The 19,939-nt window shown below is 37.8% G+C and overlaps 1 protein-coding gene across 1 annotated transcript in view; it reads left to right on the top strand.

The window, feature by feature from the left end:
• The first annotated feature begins 384 nt into the window (after positions 1 to 384).
• Positions 385 to 19,939, top strand: part of LOC121886469 (corticotropin-releasing factor receptor 1-like) — a 68,294-nt gene continuing 48,739 nt past the window's right edge. The window contains exons 1-4 of the mRNA XM_042396465.1: positions 385 to 458; positions 4,605 to 4,692; positions 7,207 to 7,266; positions 7,625 to 7,750. Of these exons, the coding sequence (XP_042252399.1) occupies positions 429 to 458; positions 4,605 to 4,692; positions 7,207 to 7,266; positions 7,625 to 7,750 (304 nt within the window). The 5' untranslated portion in view covers positions 385 to 428. The remainder of the gene's footprint in view (positions 459 to 4,604; positions 4,693 to 7,206; positions 7,267 to 7,624; positions 7,751 to 19,939) is intronic.

Raw genomic sequence — 19,939 nt, 5'->3', positions numbered from 1 at the left:
GATGGTGCGCGTCTCTCCAAGGTGGATTCAGTTTCCAGTCCGGTAACAGAAACTGACTGGGGCGACTTCATTTGAGTATTTCACGAGCGGAAAGGACACTTCATCACCTGGAGACCGGCTGAAATATCTCTTCATTTGATATTTTAATGGAGCATAACCTTTGATATCATCTGGGCAAGCTCATTTGGAGACCTGATCGGTTTCTTTTTGGCTACGCGCCTTCTCTGTTGACTGAAGTGACAATTCCAACAACAATTCCTTGGCACCGTTTTAAACAAATCCGTTGTCGCGACTTTTTGCTGGCACTATTAAACTCAAAGGATAGTCTCAGTGGAGTGCGGGGAAGGCGTGTAAAAAAGATCTTATCAAGTCATAAGAAGACAATTAATGAAACACATGAGAATTATGTGAAAAATAAAGGTCTGGAAATGCGTCGCAAATGCATCTGTCTGCTTGAGGTAAGTTATGCGTCTTTGCGCATGAACTGAAACACATTCTCTAAACCCTTTCGCTTTGGGGTTTTTTTTTTTTTTGTGGCATTTAATTAAAATAGCTTAATAAAAGCAAGTTGATCTGTCTTATTTTCAGGGATTTCAGCACAGTATAATCTTGATGCGAAGGGATTTAGCACTCATTTCATCCAGATGTCAGTTTTGGCCATTGCCTCCATCTCACAGCCATTAAAAAATAATAACCATTAAAAGCAGGAAAGGGAACCCTCTTTCTGTAAACTAAAAGGTTTTAAGTGGACATTAATCTGACACAGAGACTTGTAGGATTAGATTCTTCCCACCTTCCACCGCCGGAGCTCTTGAGTATTAAGAATAATCTGATTCATATTAGTTCAAATAGGCGCTGAAGGTGTAGTCGGCGTATTTACTTGGAAACATTGAAACGTGAACCAGGACTTTTTGGGTTAAGATGGCATCAGAAAACGATCCCTGGTGACATGATTTCTCCTCTATGTGAGACTGGAGCTGATGCTGAAACACCCGGATTTGGGACACTGGAGATTTAAAAGGGTGTTAATGCAGCAAGTGCACTCCTCCTCTCACTTATTCTATTTGGATCACATCAGGAAAGTGAACAAAATTCACATTTTTTTTCTAATCTCAAAATGCTCCTCTGAGATCAGTTACACATATATATGATGTTTATCCTAGTTGTGGCTCATTCTGAGTCCTACAGATGCAACAATATAAGGACATGTGCACTCAGCAGAGACATGCTGATGTTGATACAGATGCCTGAGGTGAATTACTTCATCTCCCTCCTACCCATTTTGTGAGGAAAGCTGCTGCACTAAGAATAGTCAAGAATCCTCTGAACCCTTTTTTGAAATACCCCCCCCCCACCGTCTATTTGCGTCCCCGTTATTGTGATTTAAGACCATGCAACCCCTCCCCACCCTCCCACCCTCCACCCCACCCCACCCACTCAGTAACTCACATATCACATGCCTGCTAAGGTCAAAAAATGAGGCCCCCCTGATGAAATACTTATCGAAGTGTTGCAGCTTCAGATCACATTATCAGCAGTGCAGACTTGTTTTATCCCATCTTTGCATCAGGGGTCAGCTGTTCAACCGTGGACCAGTTTGACAGGATTTTTCATGGGGCGGCGCCATGGAAACGCAGGCTTCATTTAAGAATAAAATATAAATATAACAATATTTAGGATTGTATCATTTGTAAATGAGGGTTAACACCTTATTTTAATGGTCGTTTGGCTAAAATATTTGGAGACTAGAGATATATTTATCCACACATCATCTTTCTTCTTTCAACAAAGCTTGAACAAAAATAAGTTAACAAATATCTGATCTGGTCCAACAGCTTAAAGTTGAGGAATTAAAACAATGTTCGAATTCACATGTTAACATTTTATTTGTAGTTGGTTTATTAGACTTAATTTCTGCAGCATGCACTGTTCAAATAGTTTTAATGCCTCCCTTCATTTTAAAGGCAGTATTAGATGTAACATTCAATGGGATTTATTTGGAGTAGGTTTGTGAAAAATGGTGTAAAAGTTCAGATGTAAAGTATGAAGGTCAAAAACCTCTGCTTTCATCTCATTAGTAATTTTAATACTCATTTGGCTGAAAAAAGACTCACTCGGTGACTACTTTATCGGTTAACCACGTACAGTAAACAGCAGCCTGCTTCATTTACAGTTGATTGAAAGTTCTGTTGTTGTTGTTGTTTAATGGCATCAACACACCATTTATATTAGACTGTCATCAATTGGTATTTGTGAAGAACAAATCTGTCCAACAGGCTAAAGTTGTGGTAGATTTTTAGACTTAATTTCAGCAGCATTCACTCTTGGTTTTAGCAGCGGAGGCAGCTTTAGATGTAAAAAATGTTGTATTAAATGGGACTTATTTTGTTATCTACAGCAGATTTGTGAAAGATTCTGTAAAAATTTGAGTGTAAACTGTGAAAGTCAGAACTAAATTAGCAGATTAGCAAGTGAGGTCTAACAAATAAAAACTGAGTCACTTGGAAGCTGGAGACATACTTTATTGATTATCCACACATCATAAACAGCGGCCTTCATTCATGGTTGATTGAAAGTTCTGTTGTCGTTGTCGTAGAAACGAAATGGCACCAACATACCGTTTCAGTTCAACCTATTTGTGAAGAATCAGAATCAGCTTTGTTGGCCAAGTATGTTCACACATGCAAGGAATTTGACTCCGGTTTTCTGGAGGCTCTCGATGTGCTTCACAACAAGAACTCCGGAGATACACATGAACGTACAGCCACAACAAGGCTGAACAAAGACAAGCAAGCACAAATCTGTTTTGGTCCGACAGGATAAAGCTGTGGAATTAAAACAAAAAGTCAGAATTCAAATAAAATTCCATTTCTGACAGGTTTATTAGACTTAATTCCAGCAGCGTGCAGTGTTCAAACAACACGCTTTTAACGCTTCTCTAAGTTTTGAGAGTTAGTTTTGATGAAAACCATGATAGTCAGAACTTCAGCTTTCATCAGGGAGCCAGATATACTTGCTGCAAGGCTGGAATTGGCAGCTATTTGCTTACCGCTGGTTTAAATGGTGGCTGTCAGTTGTTGAGCTTTAATTACGTGGAAAGAAGTGGGCAGTCAGGATGTTACTGTACGCTGATACCTGCTCGAGCTTCACCGAGCGTGAAACAGATGCAGCAAAGCATCAGGAAAACCCTTCTTTGAAATCTGGGGCAGACTAGCATTTTATATGATGCGGCTACATCCACTACTGCTGTAATCATCAGGTATGAATGCGCCCTTTTACACCAGAATGACACATCTAATTACACGTTTTTCAAAAAAGCAGAAGTGAGGAATTTTAAAGAATGTAAAGTGAACCTTTTCTGTCTGAGAAATGTGAAATATTTACCATTTCAGATGCATTATTAATAGGAATGTTTTATTTAAAGAGGAAATGAAACATCGGCTGTATAGGTAATAGTAGCCGGCATCTCGTGTCCACAGGGAACAGTCTGCTCAAGGACAGCTGCACCGAGATCTAACCTACTTTGGGGTCAATTAGAGAGGCCGGTCTAGCCCAAACAAAAACTAAACTGATGACATTTAACAATTTGTGGTCTTTTCTGCCTCTCGAAAAATGGCACTGACAGCTGCCGCATGTGTGCCAGCAGCGGATCGGTGGTTTCCAGATGTCAGCGGTACAACATGCAGCACAATACACAAATTCACTGAGTCCCTTTTTTTAAAGTGTTGCCAACCCCCCTGGTTTGGAGAGTGTCCAGCAGTCAGTCATCCAGGAGGCCTGAATAAAATCCAGTTGAGATCAAAGCGTGTGCATGAAATAATAATCCGCACAATAAATTCCACTCTGCTGTCATTTAACAAAAACCCTCCATATAATAAGAGGTTCTCACCTTTTTCATCACGGTGGTGTAACTGGAGCAGATGATATCTTATATTGTTATTGTGGTAGAAATAAGCAAAAAAAAAAAAACCCAGCAGATACAGGCGCAAAACCTCTTCTGAGCTTCCTTCTGTAGATTTATAATTATGTGCATTATTCAATGTTTCTGCAAACTAGGCTAACAGCAACACCGACTGCACAAGCGGAAAAATATTTTGAATTTACATTACAGCCCTTTAAGAAGGCAGTTAGTAATTTCTTAGCCTCTATATTATATTGAATCCTTGTATCTGTAAACATCAAAGCCTGTTGACGAGAGAGAAGTGATTACAAACTACAAAGTGCTCCAAATTAGGAGTGCTGCATCAGGCGAGAGGAGTTGTTAATACATGCATCGTCTGCTCAAGGGCACAGAGAGTCATTCAGTTTCAGATTCAGCAGAACCTCCTCTACTGTACATGAGGGGATTTAACGGGCATGTAAGAAACACCAGGACGGTCAGATAGTGTTACTTTAAGGATGGCGATTTTCTGTATTTTTCTTATTGCCAACAAATCTCATCTGCAGAGCCAAACCAACACTGAATTGATCTACTTAGAAGTATCGTGTGTGTATCCAAAGCCAGATATTCCTCTGTGCTGTAGAGCTCCATCTTTTAACGTCACGCATGTTAGAATTTGATTCATTGATTGATCCTGACCTTTGTGACTTCTCTCTTTTTGCAGGTGTGTGCCATCATAAGCCTTCTGCCTTCAGGCTCTTTAGCAGATTTGACATGTGAAGCTCTGCTAATGCTATCAGGGAATGTCTCATGTAAGTTGAGGACAAACATCAGCTGCATTTTTTTTTTTTTACTACATGTTTTACAAGCTTTTAAAAAGACAGAAAGGAGTGTTGAAAGTTGCTTCAACGTTACTTTACTTGTAAGATTGAATTGATTTTCAGTCTTTTCCATCTCATGACCATAACCGCTAAATGCCAAACACTCACCCTGAATCACAACTTTCCTCTTGTGGATATTGGCAAAATGCCTTTTCTTATTATTCTGTTTCCGTGTAGACCTCACAAGTACAGTAATAGTTGGCTATTGAACACTTGAAACCGCAGCACACATACTCACAGACACACACACACACACACACACACACACACACACACACACACACACACACACAACTGTGCACGCATGCACAGGAATGATCCTCATGTGATTCGCCGCTGGTTATGTTCAAATTTGTCCCAGGTAGAGTAATAACAATGCTGTCTGGGCTGTGTTATTATATTATTATGCTGTCACACGCTCACTGATAGCTGCAGCTGGATGGATCTGTAGGATCAAGTTTCAAGTAAATAATAATTACATTATGAGTAGATCTGATTTTTTTTTTCAGTTAGTTGTTTAATAGTGAAAAATCTCTGTTACAATTTTATTTTTATTCCATTATAATAAAATAGATAAACAGGAAACCCTTCGATTATGAAATGATTATCAAATGATGAATTTTCATTTGATTGACTGATTGATTACTTATTTCAGCTCTAGTGTCAAGTATTAAAAATTGTCATTTAATGATGGATCACATTGGTCAGGCTTGTTTACTTTGATCAGATATTTCCTGAAAATATGAAGACTGAATAAATAAGAAAGACTCAACTAACTTTAGACTATTTTCTATTTGGGCAAAGTTCTCTATTAAACACTGTTAAATTGAGCAGGACTGCAACTAATGATTATTTTTATTATCGATTAATTTGTTATTAATATATAACTGTGAAAAAACTTTGCTTTGTTTCCCAAAAACCAAAGGTGATGTCCACAGATGTCTGTTATTTTGTCCCGACCAACAATCCACAACCCAAAATTATTAAGTTTACTGTCGTAGAGGATTAAATAAACCAGAAAATATTCACATTTGAGAAGCTGGAATCAGAGAATGTAAAATATCAAAGAGTATTGTTTTCACCAAAACTCCAAAACTTGGGCATAGAAAATGTTTGAAATAAAACCCAGTCCTAGTGATGACTGAGTTATGATGGGAGTAATAAGTCCTCCGGAGGAAAAGATAAAACACTTGTTGCCTTCAAAAACATCCCAGTATGACATAAAACTGCAGAAAAACTACTTGGTTAAAGGGGAACTTGCAAGAGACAGACTTTAAAAAGAATTGTTAAACAAAGCAGCAGAGGCCAAGATACCTTGACTTTTAGTCCCTAGTTTGGGTTTAGTTCCAAAAATGTTTTATCCTGGGTGTTATGGAGCTTTACAGCGAGTTTCAGCTCCTTGTTTAACTGTTCTCTCTCAGCACTCTCATAGCATCGTTTTCAACCGCAGTAGGCAGCTGTTTTCTGAGAAAAAGCTTTAAAAAGCCACTGTAAACTACCTGCTCAGCACCAAATGACAAACAGACACAGTTAGCTGTAGACTAGCTGGTGAACATAGTGGAGCGTTTAGCGGTTAAAGAGCCAGATATTTCCCTCAGGAGTTGGTAGAGAGCAAAAACAGAACTAAAAGAGAGTGAAACTTGGACTTAAATTCACCAGGTGGACAAAAACACGACTCCAAATGAATGATAACGTTGCTCCGTAACTGATGGATGTGGAAAATAAGCAACTGTTTGCTAACAAGTCCAACATATCAACTTAAAAAATGATGATATGTCAGGTGTTGTTGTTTCAGCTGTTAACAAGTGGCCAATAAGATGGAAGAGCTACTCGGTTAAGGTTAGGGAAACATTATTATTTGGGTTAAAAGAAAGATAGATGCTGACAGGCTGTTGGTAGGAGACAAGATACAAACAGCGATCTGATGAGTCAAAGTCACACATTGTTGACCCAACCATCCACCACTACTGTGGTTTTGTGGCTTTATAACAACGTCATGAAACTTCTGCTTTCTATTCCTGACAGACAAGAGTCCAACAAACAACCAAAACTACCATTTTCTGAAGAGGACAGTATGAAAAAGTGCTTACTTCAAATAACGCCACAAAATGGTGTGCAAACATTGATTAAAAAACATCTGAAAGCATTAGAATTAAGCGTCAACTTTGCCCTCGATTTCCGCATCTCCTTATCTGAATCGTCTTGAGTTATTGCAGAAATAATAGCATGGCCCTCGGGGCATGTCTAGATTCATATTTGCTGCTATCGTCCTGTTATTGCTCGAGGAAAGGTCTGTCACCAGTGTTTACCGTTGCCCTTTAATGTTCACCCTTTGTAGCTGTTAAGCTGAATCTAATGAGATTTTCATAGCCTTCTTTTAAACTGTGCAAACAAGGATTAAGGTGCGGTTATTGATGAGACTCTCTCTTTCTCTCTGGATTTCAGTACAGTCCCTGGCCTCCTCCTGGAACCAAACCCTGAGCAATGCCACAGGTCAGTGGAGCGGTGAGTTGGACACGTTGCTCTTCTCAGATGTGTGAAACTGATTCCCTACGCAGTTACTACAAAGCAGAGTTGTTGTGGGATACCCCACGAGGGAAACAAGTTTGATCTGAACTCAGATTATGAGGACTAACATCAAAGACGAGAACAATGCTGGAAATAGACTTGGCGCGGTACCACAGGAGACGAAGCTCCGCACAGCGCAGCAGTAATCATTAGAGCCCATGTACACAAACAGCTTATTCAGCTCCACAGTATATTGCGAAGCCCATTGTCAGAATTTCAGCGTGGCTATATGTAGTCCTGAGCCATGCCGAGAATGTGGGTCTGTGTCTGACATTTCTGTCCCCCCACACTGCAGGCTCGGGAATCTACTGTGACACCTCCATCGATGGCATTGGCACCTGCTGGCCCAGGAGCAGTGCTGGCCAGATGGTGTCACGACCCTGTCCAGAGATGTTCTACGGTGTCAGATACAACACCACCAGTAAGTCCACACAAACACTGAGCACCTGCCAGCAAAACCAGAAACAATAGATTAAAAACAAGATTTAATTTCACCCCCCCCCCCCCCCTCCGCCCCACTCGTCTTCCCCTTCGGGCACATCCTGTTTACATAATTGTGTATACAGAAATTAGCATGAGCATACAAATTAATGAGAGGCACACAAACGTGTAAAAAAAAAAAATGTGTACACAAAGTAGGACTGCTGCATATAAATCACTGTGGAGCGCCAGAATAAAGGAACTCAAAACATGATGTTCTGAAAGCAGGAAAACAGTGTTTTGATGGGATAACACCACAAAATTTAACCTTTAAACTCTGCTGTTCGGGAAGCTTTAAGGCTCCTTTAGACTGTGCGACAACAACAATCATGTACGTGTCAAATTACCGTCAACTTTTGTCTCAAACAGCCCAAAACTGCTGAGTATAAAGGGACCTTAAGTCTGATAAATTGATGGAAATGTTTTCACTTTTTAACATCCATGTTACTGGTAAAATATCATATTGTATCTGTTGTGTTTATAATCAATATAATCAGTCAAAACTACTTTTAAATCAAATAATCTGAACTACATAAACAGTATTTGGAGAGTCACTGTACATTTGTTATAGTACAGTATTGTGCTTTTAAGGAGCACAGACACAGGGTTTGTTTACTGTAATCATTCCCTCTGTTAATACTGGTCATTAAAGGTCCAAAGCTCATTATAATTGTTTGTCATTATAAAGACCCTAGACAATTATTATAGACAATGCATTCACAGATATTAACATATTTTAAATTAGAATAGAATGATACAATCAATTTGGCAATTAAATGGAACAAAGTAAATAAAAGTAGCACTGAACACAGCACATACAAAATAGTATATATACATACGTGCAAAATAAATCCAAATGAATGAAAAAAGTAATAATTCCTGTTTGTATGCAAAAATGTATTTAAAAGCTTATCTTTTGAGTCTTTTTAGTGCATAATTACCTCTTTTTCTTTCCCCAAACAGTGGAAGTATAGTAACAAACAGAATGAATTTGGCACAAAAAAGACAGTAACTGTGAAAGATAATCTGACTAATTTGGACGACTGAAGCTTCATATTAACGTTAGATCCATTTTGAATGCATTTTTGCATTAAAGGAGGGTTGTGAATATTGTCCCACATCACATGCACTGAAAGCATGTTAGGAAAGGATCTTTTAAAGGTGCAATATACGACATTCAGCCTGTTTTATAACATTAAAATAGCAGTAAACAGTTATTTGCTATGTAAAGATACAGTGGAGTAATGGCGACTGAATGAATGAAGTCACACTCCCTCTGTGTGTGTGTGTGTGTTGTAATATTAGCCTCTCTGTTCTTTGTTTTGATAGCCGGTCCGGCCTCACGTGCATGTTAGAGTCCCTCCGTGTCCTCCCCACGTCCATTTTCAACATGGCATCCAGGTCACAAACTTCACTAAAATATGTTTCTGAAAACACTTTAGAAGAGGAAGAATCACTGCCTAGTTTGACAGTTTAATCAGGGTTTCGTGAGCTGTCAGATCAGGGACCACTTTTTGTTTTTTTCCAACTTTATTGAGTAAACGACAGGCACATTTGTTTTGGTCTGAGGTGCTGATGCTATAGTGTGACATCTAGTGGGGCTGAATGACGTATGTCGCATCTTTAATGTCCAGTATGACCTGGAGGAACAATTACAGTGAGCAAAACATGTTTCAGTGTTCACACAGATATAAGCGTTTATTAACATATTGGTCAACAACTATAACTCCTCCTGTGGGCACCAATACAGACAGAGCGTAATTAAGTTCCACCCACTCCGGAGGTGAAGACAATTCATCACTCTCCATTGACTTTTCATTGCATGAAGGTGCCTCCTTGTTATTTACACCGGTTTGCAAACAAGAACAGAAAAATACCTAAAAGCTGCTGTGTGATTGGATGCACTACCAACAGAACTAACTTTTTTATAAGCTGCCAAACCTCAAAAACTGAGCCTTTAAAAAGATAAGTAAGTATATACAGGCAATAAGATGTGAGACATCAGCAGGAAGAAAGGGTAACTGTGAGGTCCTGACAGTCAGTATGTTTACATGTGCAGCAAGCATTTTGTCACTGGTAAGTCAAATATCCAAATGTCAGTTTTAGGCAAACTGTATTTCTTTAAGTTAAACTGAAGCATTTTGACAGAATTCAACTTGTGTTATAGTGGAATACAGATAAATCAGACAGCTGTGCAGTGTTTTGTTTGCAAGCAAGCAAAGTAAGGGGAAAGGACGCTGAGATAGACCAACAATACTGAGTTTGTCAATATATAATATGTAATATACCTTTTCTTCTCTGGTATTATTATTATTATTATTATTATTTAAGCACCATATGTCTTATGGTGCTAAAATAGTCCTTTGACGTGCTGAAATCTAATGTTTTTAGCTAGCTATTTGTTAGCGTTTCAGCTCTTGGTTGCATATTATGAGTATGATGTGTTGCGCTCTGTCTCTGTAAGTGGAGACAGCTGTATTAACACATAATGAATGGTAGTATTGTTGCAGTAATATGAATTAGGTCGTCGTAGGAAAAGTTATAATTGTGGTCCAACATGGCACATTAATACACTTAAAATATCTGTTTGTAACTATATCATAGTGTAATATAAGGCATGTATACTGCTTATAAATGCTAAATTGTAAAGTAATCTCCTACCTCAGTTTCTTTATATGGTCAAACTAAAAACTAAACTAAAAACTAAAATTTGTTCCTAAAAGGGAAACATTTATATTTTATATTTATCAGGAACTCCATGGGAATACTGTTGTTTTTCTCTTCACTAAAGGTCCTTGAAGTCCAAATTATATTGAGATATTTATTGCTGCTCTGTTTGGCTATGGCAGCTTGTTAATTGGAGGATCATCATTGCTGCTGCCAATGTTGGTGTTTTGTCTTTGTTTTGGTCTGTTTGGTTGACCACATTTTGGATCCAGTCTAATTATCCTCGGCTCTATTTCCGGAGTGTTCTCAGGTCCCTTTCAGGTCAGGCTCATTTGTTTATTTATTTTTTTGAAAATTAATTTATGCAAATCAGGTTGGGGTTGCGTTTTCCAGGAGTCTGTTTCAGATCAGACACAACACAAAAAGAGCCACATAAGCTGTCTTGTTAGTGTCTTCTTCTTATCTACAAACCTGGACACGTGGTTTGTTTGTAGGTATCTCAGCTTGCCAGTCGAGCAACCAAACAGGTTTTGCAGGTTAGATAGTAAAATGAAAACTGTAGCACTTTGAAACAGCTGAAAACCTGAACACCACTTTGTTTAGATGCTAAATGTTGTGGTGCTTATTCTTCAATATCACTGCTCACAAAATGCTGTCGGTGCTTAGCTTGTAAGCTAAATATTTGTTGACATCGCCCCTGGTGACTCAGCTGTCAATCAACCTGTCCACTCAGAGCTGAGTGGATAAAGGAGCATTTCTGATGAATCTCCCAGGCAGAGCTGCAACAATAAGTCGATTAATCTATTAGTCGATTGACAGAAAATTAATTGGCAACTATTTTAATAATAGAATAATCGTTCCTGTCTGGTTCTGCCTTCTCAAATTTGAGGACTTGTCGCTTTCCTTTGTCCGACCAACAGGTTTTGGACTGTTGGTCGGACAAAACAAACAAATTAAAGCCATAACTGTGGGCTCTGAGAAGTTTTGAATGTCATTTTTTCACATTTTTTTCACCTTTTATAGACTAAATGTTTAATCGAAAAAAGAATCTGAAGATTAATCAATGATGAAAATAATTGTTCTCTACTCCAAGGGAACTCTTTCGTTCCTTTCAGTAATAAAATATAAACTAAACGCAGTAAACACAGAACATTGTTACAAAGACTGAAACAGTTAAAAAATAGAAGGGACACTTCAAACAAACACTAGTCGACAACAGAGAAGGGTTTGAGTGCATGAGTAGCGAAGACAGGGTGTTGACTGTGATGGTGGTGTATGCGGGTTGACGGAGTAGCGATATCTTGTATATATATATATAGAGTGTGTGTATGTGTGTGTGTCTTGGTGTGTGTTGGCAAGCAAAGACAGTAGAGAGAAAAGGAAAGAGAAAGTAGATGAAATATAGTGGAGATGAGGTTCAATTTCAGTGGTGGGGGGTTAAAAAAAATCTCTACATATTCAATTTATCTGAAAATAACTTTAGGAATTTATTTATTTAACATTAACTTAACCAAGAAATCCACACTGAGATTAAATGAGTTCATTGTTTAGTCTGTAAACTGCCACAAAATAGTGAAAAATGCACAATGTGATTGATCAAATTGTTTAATCCAACCAAAAGTCCAAAATATAAACATTTGTAATTTACTGTTATATACATGTATGATAAGTACAAGCAGCAAATCACATTTTTGAGGCTGGAATAAAAGATTATTTGACATTTTTACTTGAATCGATTATTAAACTAGTTGCAGATTTAATTTTCTATTGATAGCCAAATAGATAGATAATAGATAATTGACTAAATCAGCTCTAAAACAAAATATTTTACAGAATTAAACAAAAATGCAAAACATAAAATCACAAATACATGAATAAGATATAAAAGATGGCATCATAAAAAACAATCCAAGAGCTGCCAAAACCAAAAAAAGATAATTAAGACTTAACTTAATGAGACTAACACATCTAGACTCTAAAATATCTCAAACATCAGCTGCCAGAAAGACTTTTTTTAATTTCAGTTGGACTTCAAAACCTGATTTTTTTTATTATTATTAAAATAGAGACTCTAAGCACAGCACCTTCAATTTAGCGTAGTTTTCCTTAAGAGTGTTTTTCCCTTTCAGGTGGTTTCAGGTCGTCCTCAGCACGATGATGAAGGATTTGATTTCTATAATTTATCAGATTCATGTTTAATTCATGTTTTCATTTAGACAATGTAAAAGAGTTCATTCACTTCACTCTCACCACTGTGATTTACACAAATACTGGCAAATTCAACACCGGATCACCAACATCAATCTTTATATAAGTGATTTTTTATCAAACATGGGTCTGTAGTCAGTGATGCGTATCTATTTAGGGCACTGCAGCACTCTGAAGGTAATACAAACACCACCAAGGGACATACAGTAAACACAATTAAGCAAATTTAGGCGATAAAAGCAAGTGTGTTTCTCGGTAATTTAAAGTCTAAAACCCCCACAGGACCGTCGGCAGTCACTTGAGAGAAAGAGAGTGAGCCGGGCTATAATTCAGCCTGAGCTCGCCAGTAATTTGACACTGCAAGGTTCATTTCACCTTCAGGATTAACGTAATCTCTATTCAAGCATAGCCTACAATACTAAAAAAGACTTCCCATCAGCTGACATTGCCAGCAAAGGTCATTAGTTAAAAAAGTGAAGATGAAAAGGTTCAGTATACAAGATGTTTAGGGCCTGATTCACTTTAGTATTTAGACTTACTGAATGTTAAATTCCTCCTTGGAGCTATGAATAACAAATTAAGCATAGCAACTTAAACCTTGCTATGGTGCATTTTTAGCATTCGTCTATTATTAATTGTTATTAAATATTTTATGTTTTTCACTGATGAGGTCAGAGGAAGAGCACCAACACCTGAGTTGTTTGTCCTTTCATTAGCCGAATGTGTTTGTATTCTGCAGAACGTATTCGTTATTTCAGAGGTAAACAAACACTGTGACCTTACAGATTCTTTTGAGACATCAATTTTAGAAGTGCTAATTTTCTATTTTCATTAAAGGCCTCATATTCATCACTTTGAGCTGAAGGTAGCGGGTTGTTTGGGATGTTGTCACATCAGGGACACTTAACACAAGGCTGTCAGAGTTTTGACTTTTCTTTCATAAGCACATTTTTAAGCAGCACTTAAAAGCACAAAAAGTCAAAGTGGGTCTTTGAAAGTTGAAGGAGGGGGGCGGAAACAACACATCACAACTGTTGGGCAGATTTGAAGTGTGAACTGGGTGTCATGACTGATCTGACATTTCAGTTTGGGTCAGTTGGTGTTAACTGTTGAGAGATAAAATCATAGACTGGTGTGCGATGTTGAAGAATTCAATTATTCAATTCAGCAAGAACCCTAATTCTAACCCTAAACCTAACCCTAACCCTAACCCTAATCCTAACCCAAACCCTAATCCTAACCCTAATCCTAACCCTAAACCTAACCATAACCCTAATTCTAATCCTAATTCTAACCCTAACCCTAATCCTAACCCAAACCCTAATCCTAACCCTAATTCTAACCCCAATCCTAACCCTAATCCTAACCATAACCCTAATTCTAACCCTAATTCTAACCCTAACCCTAATTCTAACCCTAATCCTAACCCTAATTCTAACCCTAATCCTAACCCAAACCCTAATCCTAACCCTAATTCTAACCCCAATCCTAACCCTAATCCTAACCCTAACCATAACCCTAATTCTAACCCTAACCCTAATCCTAACCCTAACCCTAATTCTAACCCTAACCCTAACCCTAACCCTAACCCGAACCCTAATTTTTATTCCACACGCTTCCTTGTCAACACCTACTGCCTACATTACCCACAAGCAACTCAACAGCTGACAGTTTGGTCAAGAGATTCTGGTGTGCATTATGCTAGTAGTGGCTGATGTAGCCTGCAGCTGCTAGCCTCCAGCAGAGATGAGGAGCGAGCTACAGAGGTCTAGTAACCCCACTGCTGTCTAACTCCACACCTCCAGATGTTTTTCATTTTCAAACTTGTAGTCTTCAGCCCCCAACTGTGACATTACTTGAGGCAATTTATCAGATTTCACACAGCAGTTCCCTCTGGAGACACACAATGCTTCATACTACTGTTTTCACATATGCAGTAGTTCTCCCCAACACCTGGAAACACATGCTGATGCATAAAATTCCCCTTTAAGATTATTTTGAAGATATTTGATATTTATATCACATAGCAGCTGAATCAGTAATTTAAAAGTTAAAATGGTGCAGTGTCCTGTGTGTGATAATTATTTTATAATCCACGTGATGAGGTTTGAGGTCAGAACCAGTACTCTCTTAGTCTCAGTTCTCTCTCCTCCAGCTCTCTCTCTTGCACAATTTACAATCTTTTTTGCCCTCGTCTCTCCGTCCACCATCTCATCCAAATGCACTGAACATAACGTTATTTAACCAGGAAAGGTAAATCTATTTTACAGGTGTCCTGACCAAGAGAGCAGCAGCACATTGAACACAGAGTAATGAATTAGATAAAATATGAAGAGATAATCAAGGATCACAAGGATAGTTTAAGATTGTTGGAATAGAGGCAATAAATAACAAGGCATATAAAAACAGATACAGATTAGATTAAAAGTTTTCTCTTTTTTGCACAAATTGCTGTGTAACCTACCAAAAGCAAACTGTTGTTGATTGGCACCTGTTTCTGTTTTGGTTAAAGAACATGTGAGAATTTTTGTTTTTTCTCCTCAATCGTCCCAATATTTGCTCCTTTCTGACTGTCAATCAGTGTATGTTTGTGGATATACAGTAGTACTGTAGTTGTTGTTAATCTTAAAGTCTGGTGGCACCTTTAAAGGGGACATAACATGCTTTTTGTGATTTTCTGTCATTGATATACTGTTATGATGTCAAGTGTCAGATGTTAAATAGTTCCAAAACTTGAAGTGAACGTATGTAAAAAATGCCGCCTTCAAGTCAAAAGCCAGGGTTTTAGCTGCTCTGATGCTTTGTTTCCAATGTTACCTCTACTTCCTCCTTGTGATGACGTCAGATTGCCACAAATAGTCGTCCGTTGGTAGTCGTTGTCGCTAAGGTTGTTGCTACTGTAAAGTGGTTCCATGTGTTGTTTGCGTTGTCTACTCACATTTCGGATCAAATTTTGTCAATGTATTTGAGAAGTTTGTATTTCAAGTGAAGAATGAGAAAAAGAAGTGAAATCTTACTACTATAGTTTGTTTACGTCTGAAGCTGACCAGTCAGAACAGAGTGGGCTCATCGGGAGGCGGGCCTTAAAGAGATAGGAGCTAAAACGGCCTGTTTCAGACAGAGGTTGAACTGAGGGGCTGCATAAAGGGACAGAATAAGATGAATAAGGAGTTGTTTTTTGTTTTTTTTTAACTGTAAATCATGCAAAGATATTCCAGTAGCGCCCCACTACATAACTATAGACCTTGAAATGTGCATGAAATGTCCCCTTTAAGGTCTCCTTTGTGTCTACAGCTTTTTTTTTTTTTGGATTAATACTGTGTGATATTTCAGGTGCTACATTCTTTATTTCTATTATTTCCCCCATGGGGGCCATGCAGTGTCTAATGTCTGCTTCTCCACTAATTTTGACACATTCCAGTGACAAAATGAAGTGACCCATTTAAACTTACTGCACATTGTGTTTGATATTATGACAGAGATTTGGAATTTTTTTGCAGGAAGCACTTCTCATCTTTTATACTTTACAGAGAGATTGGATGTCTTGTGGAGGTGTTGAATCGTGTCACCAATAAATTTAAAAGTACTTGACAATAAAAGCTAGAACAGTCACCAAAGAATGTCGAGATACAGGCTGAACAGGCTGTAACGAATTAGTTTCCACTCAATTTCATTGTTAGCTGATTTGCTGCTACCAGGAGACGAGGTTATACCTATCCCTGTGCTTCTATGTACAGCTGTCTAACACGTTGTAAAGAGCAGATCTACTGTCTTTATCTATTTAAGTTTTTCTAACCCTTCTTTGTTAAGCATCTCAGTATGATGAGAAAATGTCTTGGACTTGGACAATTATAATTAAAATGGACAAAGGAGTACTCTATATCTGTTATGAATCTTTCTATCTCCAAGCGCATTAAAGCAGTTTGTACAATTGTTGGTGATATGGTCCAATGCAGCCAAAAAAGATCTGCATAAGCTTCAGATTTAAGAGACTGCATGCTTATCTGTCTGTAAAAGTGAAGTGGAGGTATTGTGGATATTTATGTTGTACAAAGAAAAAAGGAGAGTTGTTGAATGCAGAAAAGGTAGAATTTTTTTAAAAAAAAAAAAGCTTATTTGTGTTCAACAACAGCCAAACTGTATTTTCTCTCAATGATTACCTTCTTTAGAGATAAGACTAACCTTTAAGGTTCATGTGGCCTCAATTGCTCGGTCGTGTCGGTTTGCCCTGAACAACATCAGAGAGATTACCTGTCTGAGCATGTAGCACAACTCCTGGTACAGGCTCTCATAATATCACGCATTGACTACTGCAACTCCTTACTGGCAGGCATCCCTGCATGCACGTTCAAACCTCTGCAAATGATTAAGAACACGGTGGTGCATCTGGTCTTCAACCAGGCCAACCAGCACATGTCACTATGCTGTTCATATCTCCTCTCTTCTGTAGTTACCCAGTGGTGGAACGAGTTACCAAACTCTCTCTCAATCTTTAAGAAAAGACTAAAGACCCAGCTCTTTTGCGAACACCTCCACACTTGATGGACTGAAAAAAAAAATCTGCTTCTATGCAATCTATGCATGGCCTCTGTGCCTGTTGGCACCTACGTCCTATCAGACTCAAACTTAGCTTAAAGGCACTTACTCATGTTGTTCTCTCCTGACGAGATCCTCGCTTTTGTCTCAGCTGTCAGATGTACGTCGCCTTGGATAAAGGTGTCTGCTAAATAAAACTGTAATTGTAAATTGTAAGCACTAGTACAAAACTAGACAAGTGACAATGGATAAGATACCCAGAACAAATATTTAAAAAAAAAACATTTATATATATGTATTTTATTATATGTATTTTAAATAGACCCTTCTTCATCATAAGAAACCCTGAATTAAATCACAATAAAACAGTCTTTCCATTATTCTATGTATGTGATATCACACAAAACAGAACAGCAACATAAACTGATAATGAAAAAAATGAAAAATAATAAATAAAATAGGCGTTGAAAAAAAACATACATTTTCGCCATGTTTGTGCCTTTTCAAATGTGGTTCAGTATCACTTGAACTTTCAGAAGAGACCTGAAGCATGAGGGTTCAAACAGTCACCATTTGATTTTGTCATTTTCAGGGATTAAAAATAGTTGAAGAGATTTTTAATGAGTCATAGTTCAAACATCAGAATGTTCTGACTGATCAGAGCATTTATATTGTTTTTTATTCCGAAAATAAGCATGTAGAAGTGTATTGTGCATGTTATTATTATAGGCTGGGTTGTCAGTTGATTGTAATGTGTACTGCTGATTCCTGTATATTACTATAAAATAATGCCTTTCATGCAAAGAGGCTTTACAACAGGATTAAAAACAATGTTTGGCCAAAAACAAAAATGAATATAAACAACATAAAAACAACACCAATAAATCTGATAGGAAAAAACTAGTACTACTAACAAAAATAACTAGTGCTATATTTATTTTATTACCTTTATTAATATAACACTCACAAATTGAAATCTAAATAAGCAAACAAACAGAAAAAAAAATCACAAAATTACATAAAAGATGAGTGAACGGCAGGATATCATTACTACTATTATGACCAGTGCTACAACTACTATTACAAGTATTAATAATAACAATAACACTTTAACAAAAAGAACATTTGTTAATGTGTTATTATTATTTAGCATTTTTTATATGTGTATTACATGTGAAATGGTGTTTCAAAAATAATTCACACATACAGTATGTGGATGTGGTTTTCGGACATTTCACATGTGAAAACATTCATTTGTTTGTAATAAAAATGAGAAGAAGAAGAAGAAGAAGAAGAAGAAGAAGAACATATTCAGTACAAGAATTAGTAAAGATAACAAACTTAAATGCTCAAACAAGGTTTTAGGGCTAATCTCAGCTAAATATAACAGGACAGAGGAAGGAGTAATCGTAGCGTAAGTAGTATTAGGACAGTAATAAGTGGCTTTAGGTGAAGGCAAGGGAAAAACAGTGAGTCTTGAGTGGGCACTTAAAAGCCTCAGTGGATGTAGCTGCTGTCCTGAGATCCAGAGGGAGATTATTCCAGAGTTCAAGTCAATGCTTCCCTGTTTGTCTGAGTTGTTGGTACAGAAAGATGCTGAAGATCTGGGACATATTTCAGCAGCAGATCAACAAACTCCAGAGGCAAAGACAAATCCATGAGATGATTTATGAACAATAAGAAGATCTTAAATCGGATTCTAAAACTTACTGTGAGCTAGTACAGAGAAAAGAGCGATGTGAATTCTTGTCTCTGCTCCAGTTACTTATAATATGGAACTCAAAACCCACAATATTAAATCATAAAAAGAAACAAACAAGAAACAAACAAATATTAAATTAAAAAGAAACAAACGTGTCCTCGTCTTGACCCACTTGCATGACACATCAGAAGTAGAAAGACTAAATAAACCAAAAATAAATGCTGCTGATAAACATGCTAAATAGATTTAATTCTTAAAAATATCTGACGACTAGACTTCTGGCTATGCCATGGCCAAGGGAGATGCTTGAATACCGAGCTCCACCAGGCCTGAAACTAAACTAGCCTAAAACAGAGATATAGTCGACAAATGAACATTAGATTGCATGGCAAACTTTCTACTACAATGAGTTTGAATCAGAAAACACTAGCAGCAACCACGCTATCTACGGCTAACAGTGAATCAAGTGGTGAATCGGAGATGCTAGCAGAGTTGAGGAAACTCTGACAGGAGAACAGTGACTCTTTCCGGGACACTAAACTATTGCTGAACAGGCTGGTAACATCCATGGGTGAAATAAAGCAGAAATTGGATGAAAGAATAACCGCAGCAGAGAACAGAGTGAGCACCACAGAAGACAGAAGCATATGTGAAGAAAGGGCTGTGGGCTATTTACTGAAGAGAGAGGCTATTGTAATGGCTAAATGTGACAACATGGAAAACAGACTTCAGCGCAACAATATTAGGCTGTATGAGATACGAGAGCACGCAGAGACGTACGACATGCAAGAAGAAAAAGGAGGCGAGTACAATAGGTGATAAAAAAAAACTGAAGGAGAAGAACATCAAAGCCCACTCACCATACCCTGCCCAACTTGAAATTTTCCTGGATACAGGAGTGAGAGTGTTCCCCCCGCTGTTGGAGGCTCAGCCAACACTGAAAGAGCTTGGACTCGACACTGAAATGGAGGATGGGGACATACTGAACCCTAATCACCCAGGAGAGTCGGAGGAGGA

Source organism: Thunnus maccoyii, chromosome 20 (assembly GCF_910596095.1).
Source record: "Thunnus maccoyii chromosome 20, fThuMac1.1, whole genome shotgun sequence".
In the NCBI taxonomy this organism is placed as follows: Eukaryota; Metazoa; Chordata; class Actinopteri; order Scombriformes; family Scombridae; genus Thunnus; species Thunnus maccoyii.
This window is presented reverse-complemented; position numbering and strand designations above follow the sequence as displayed.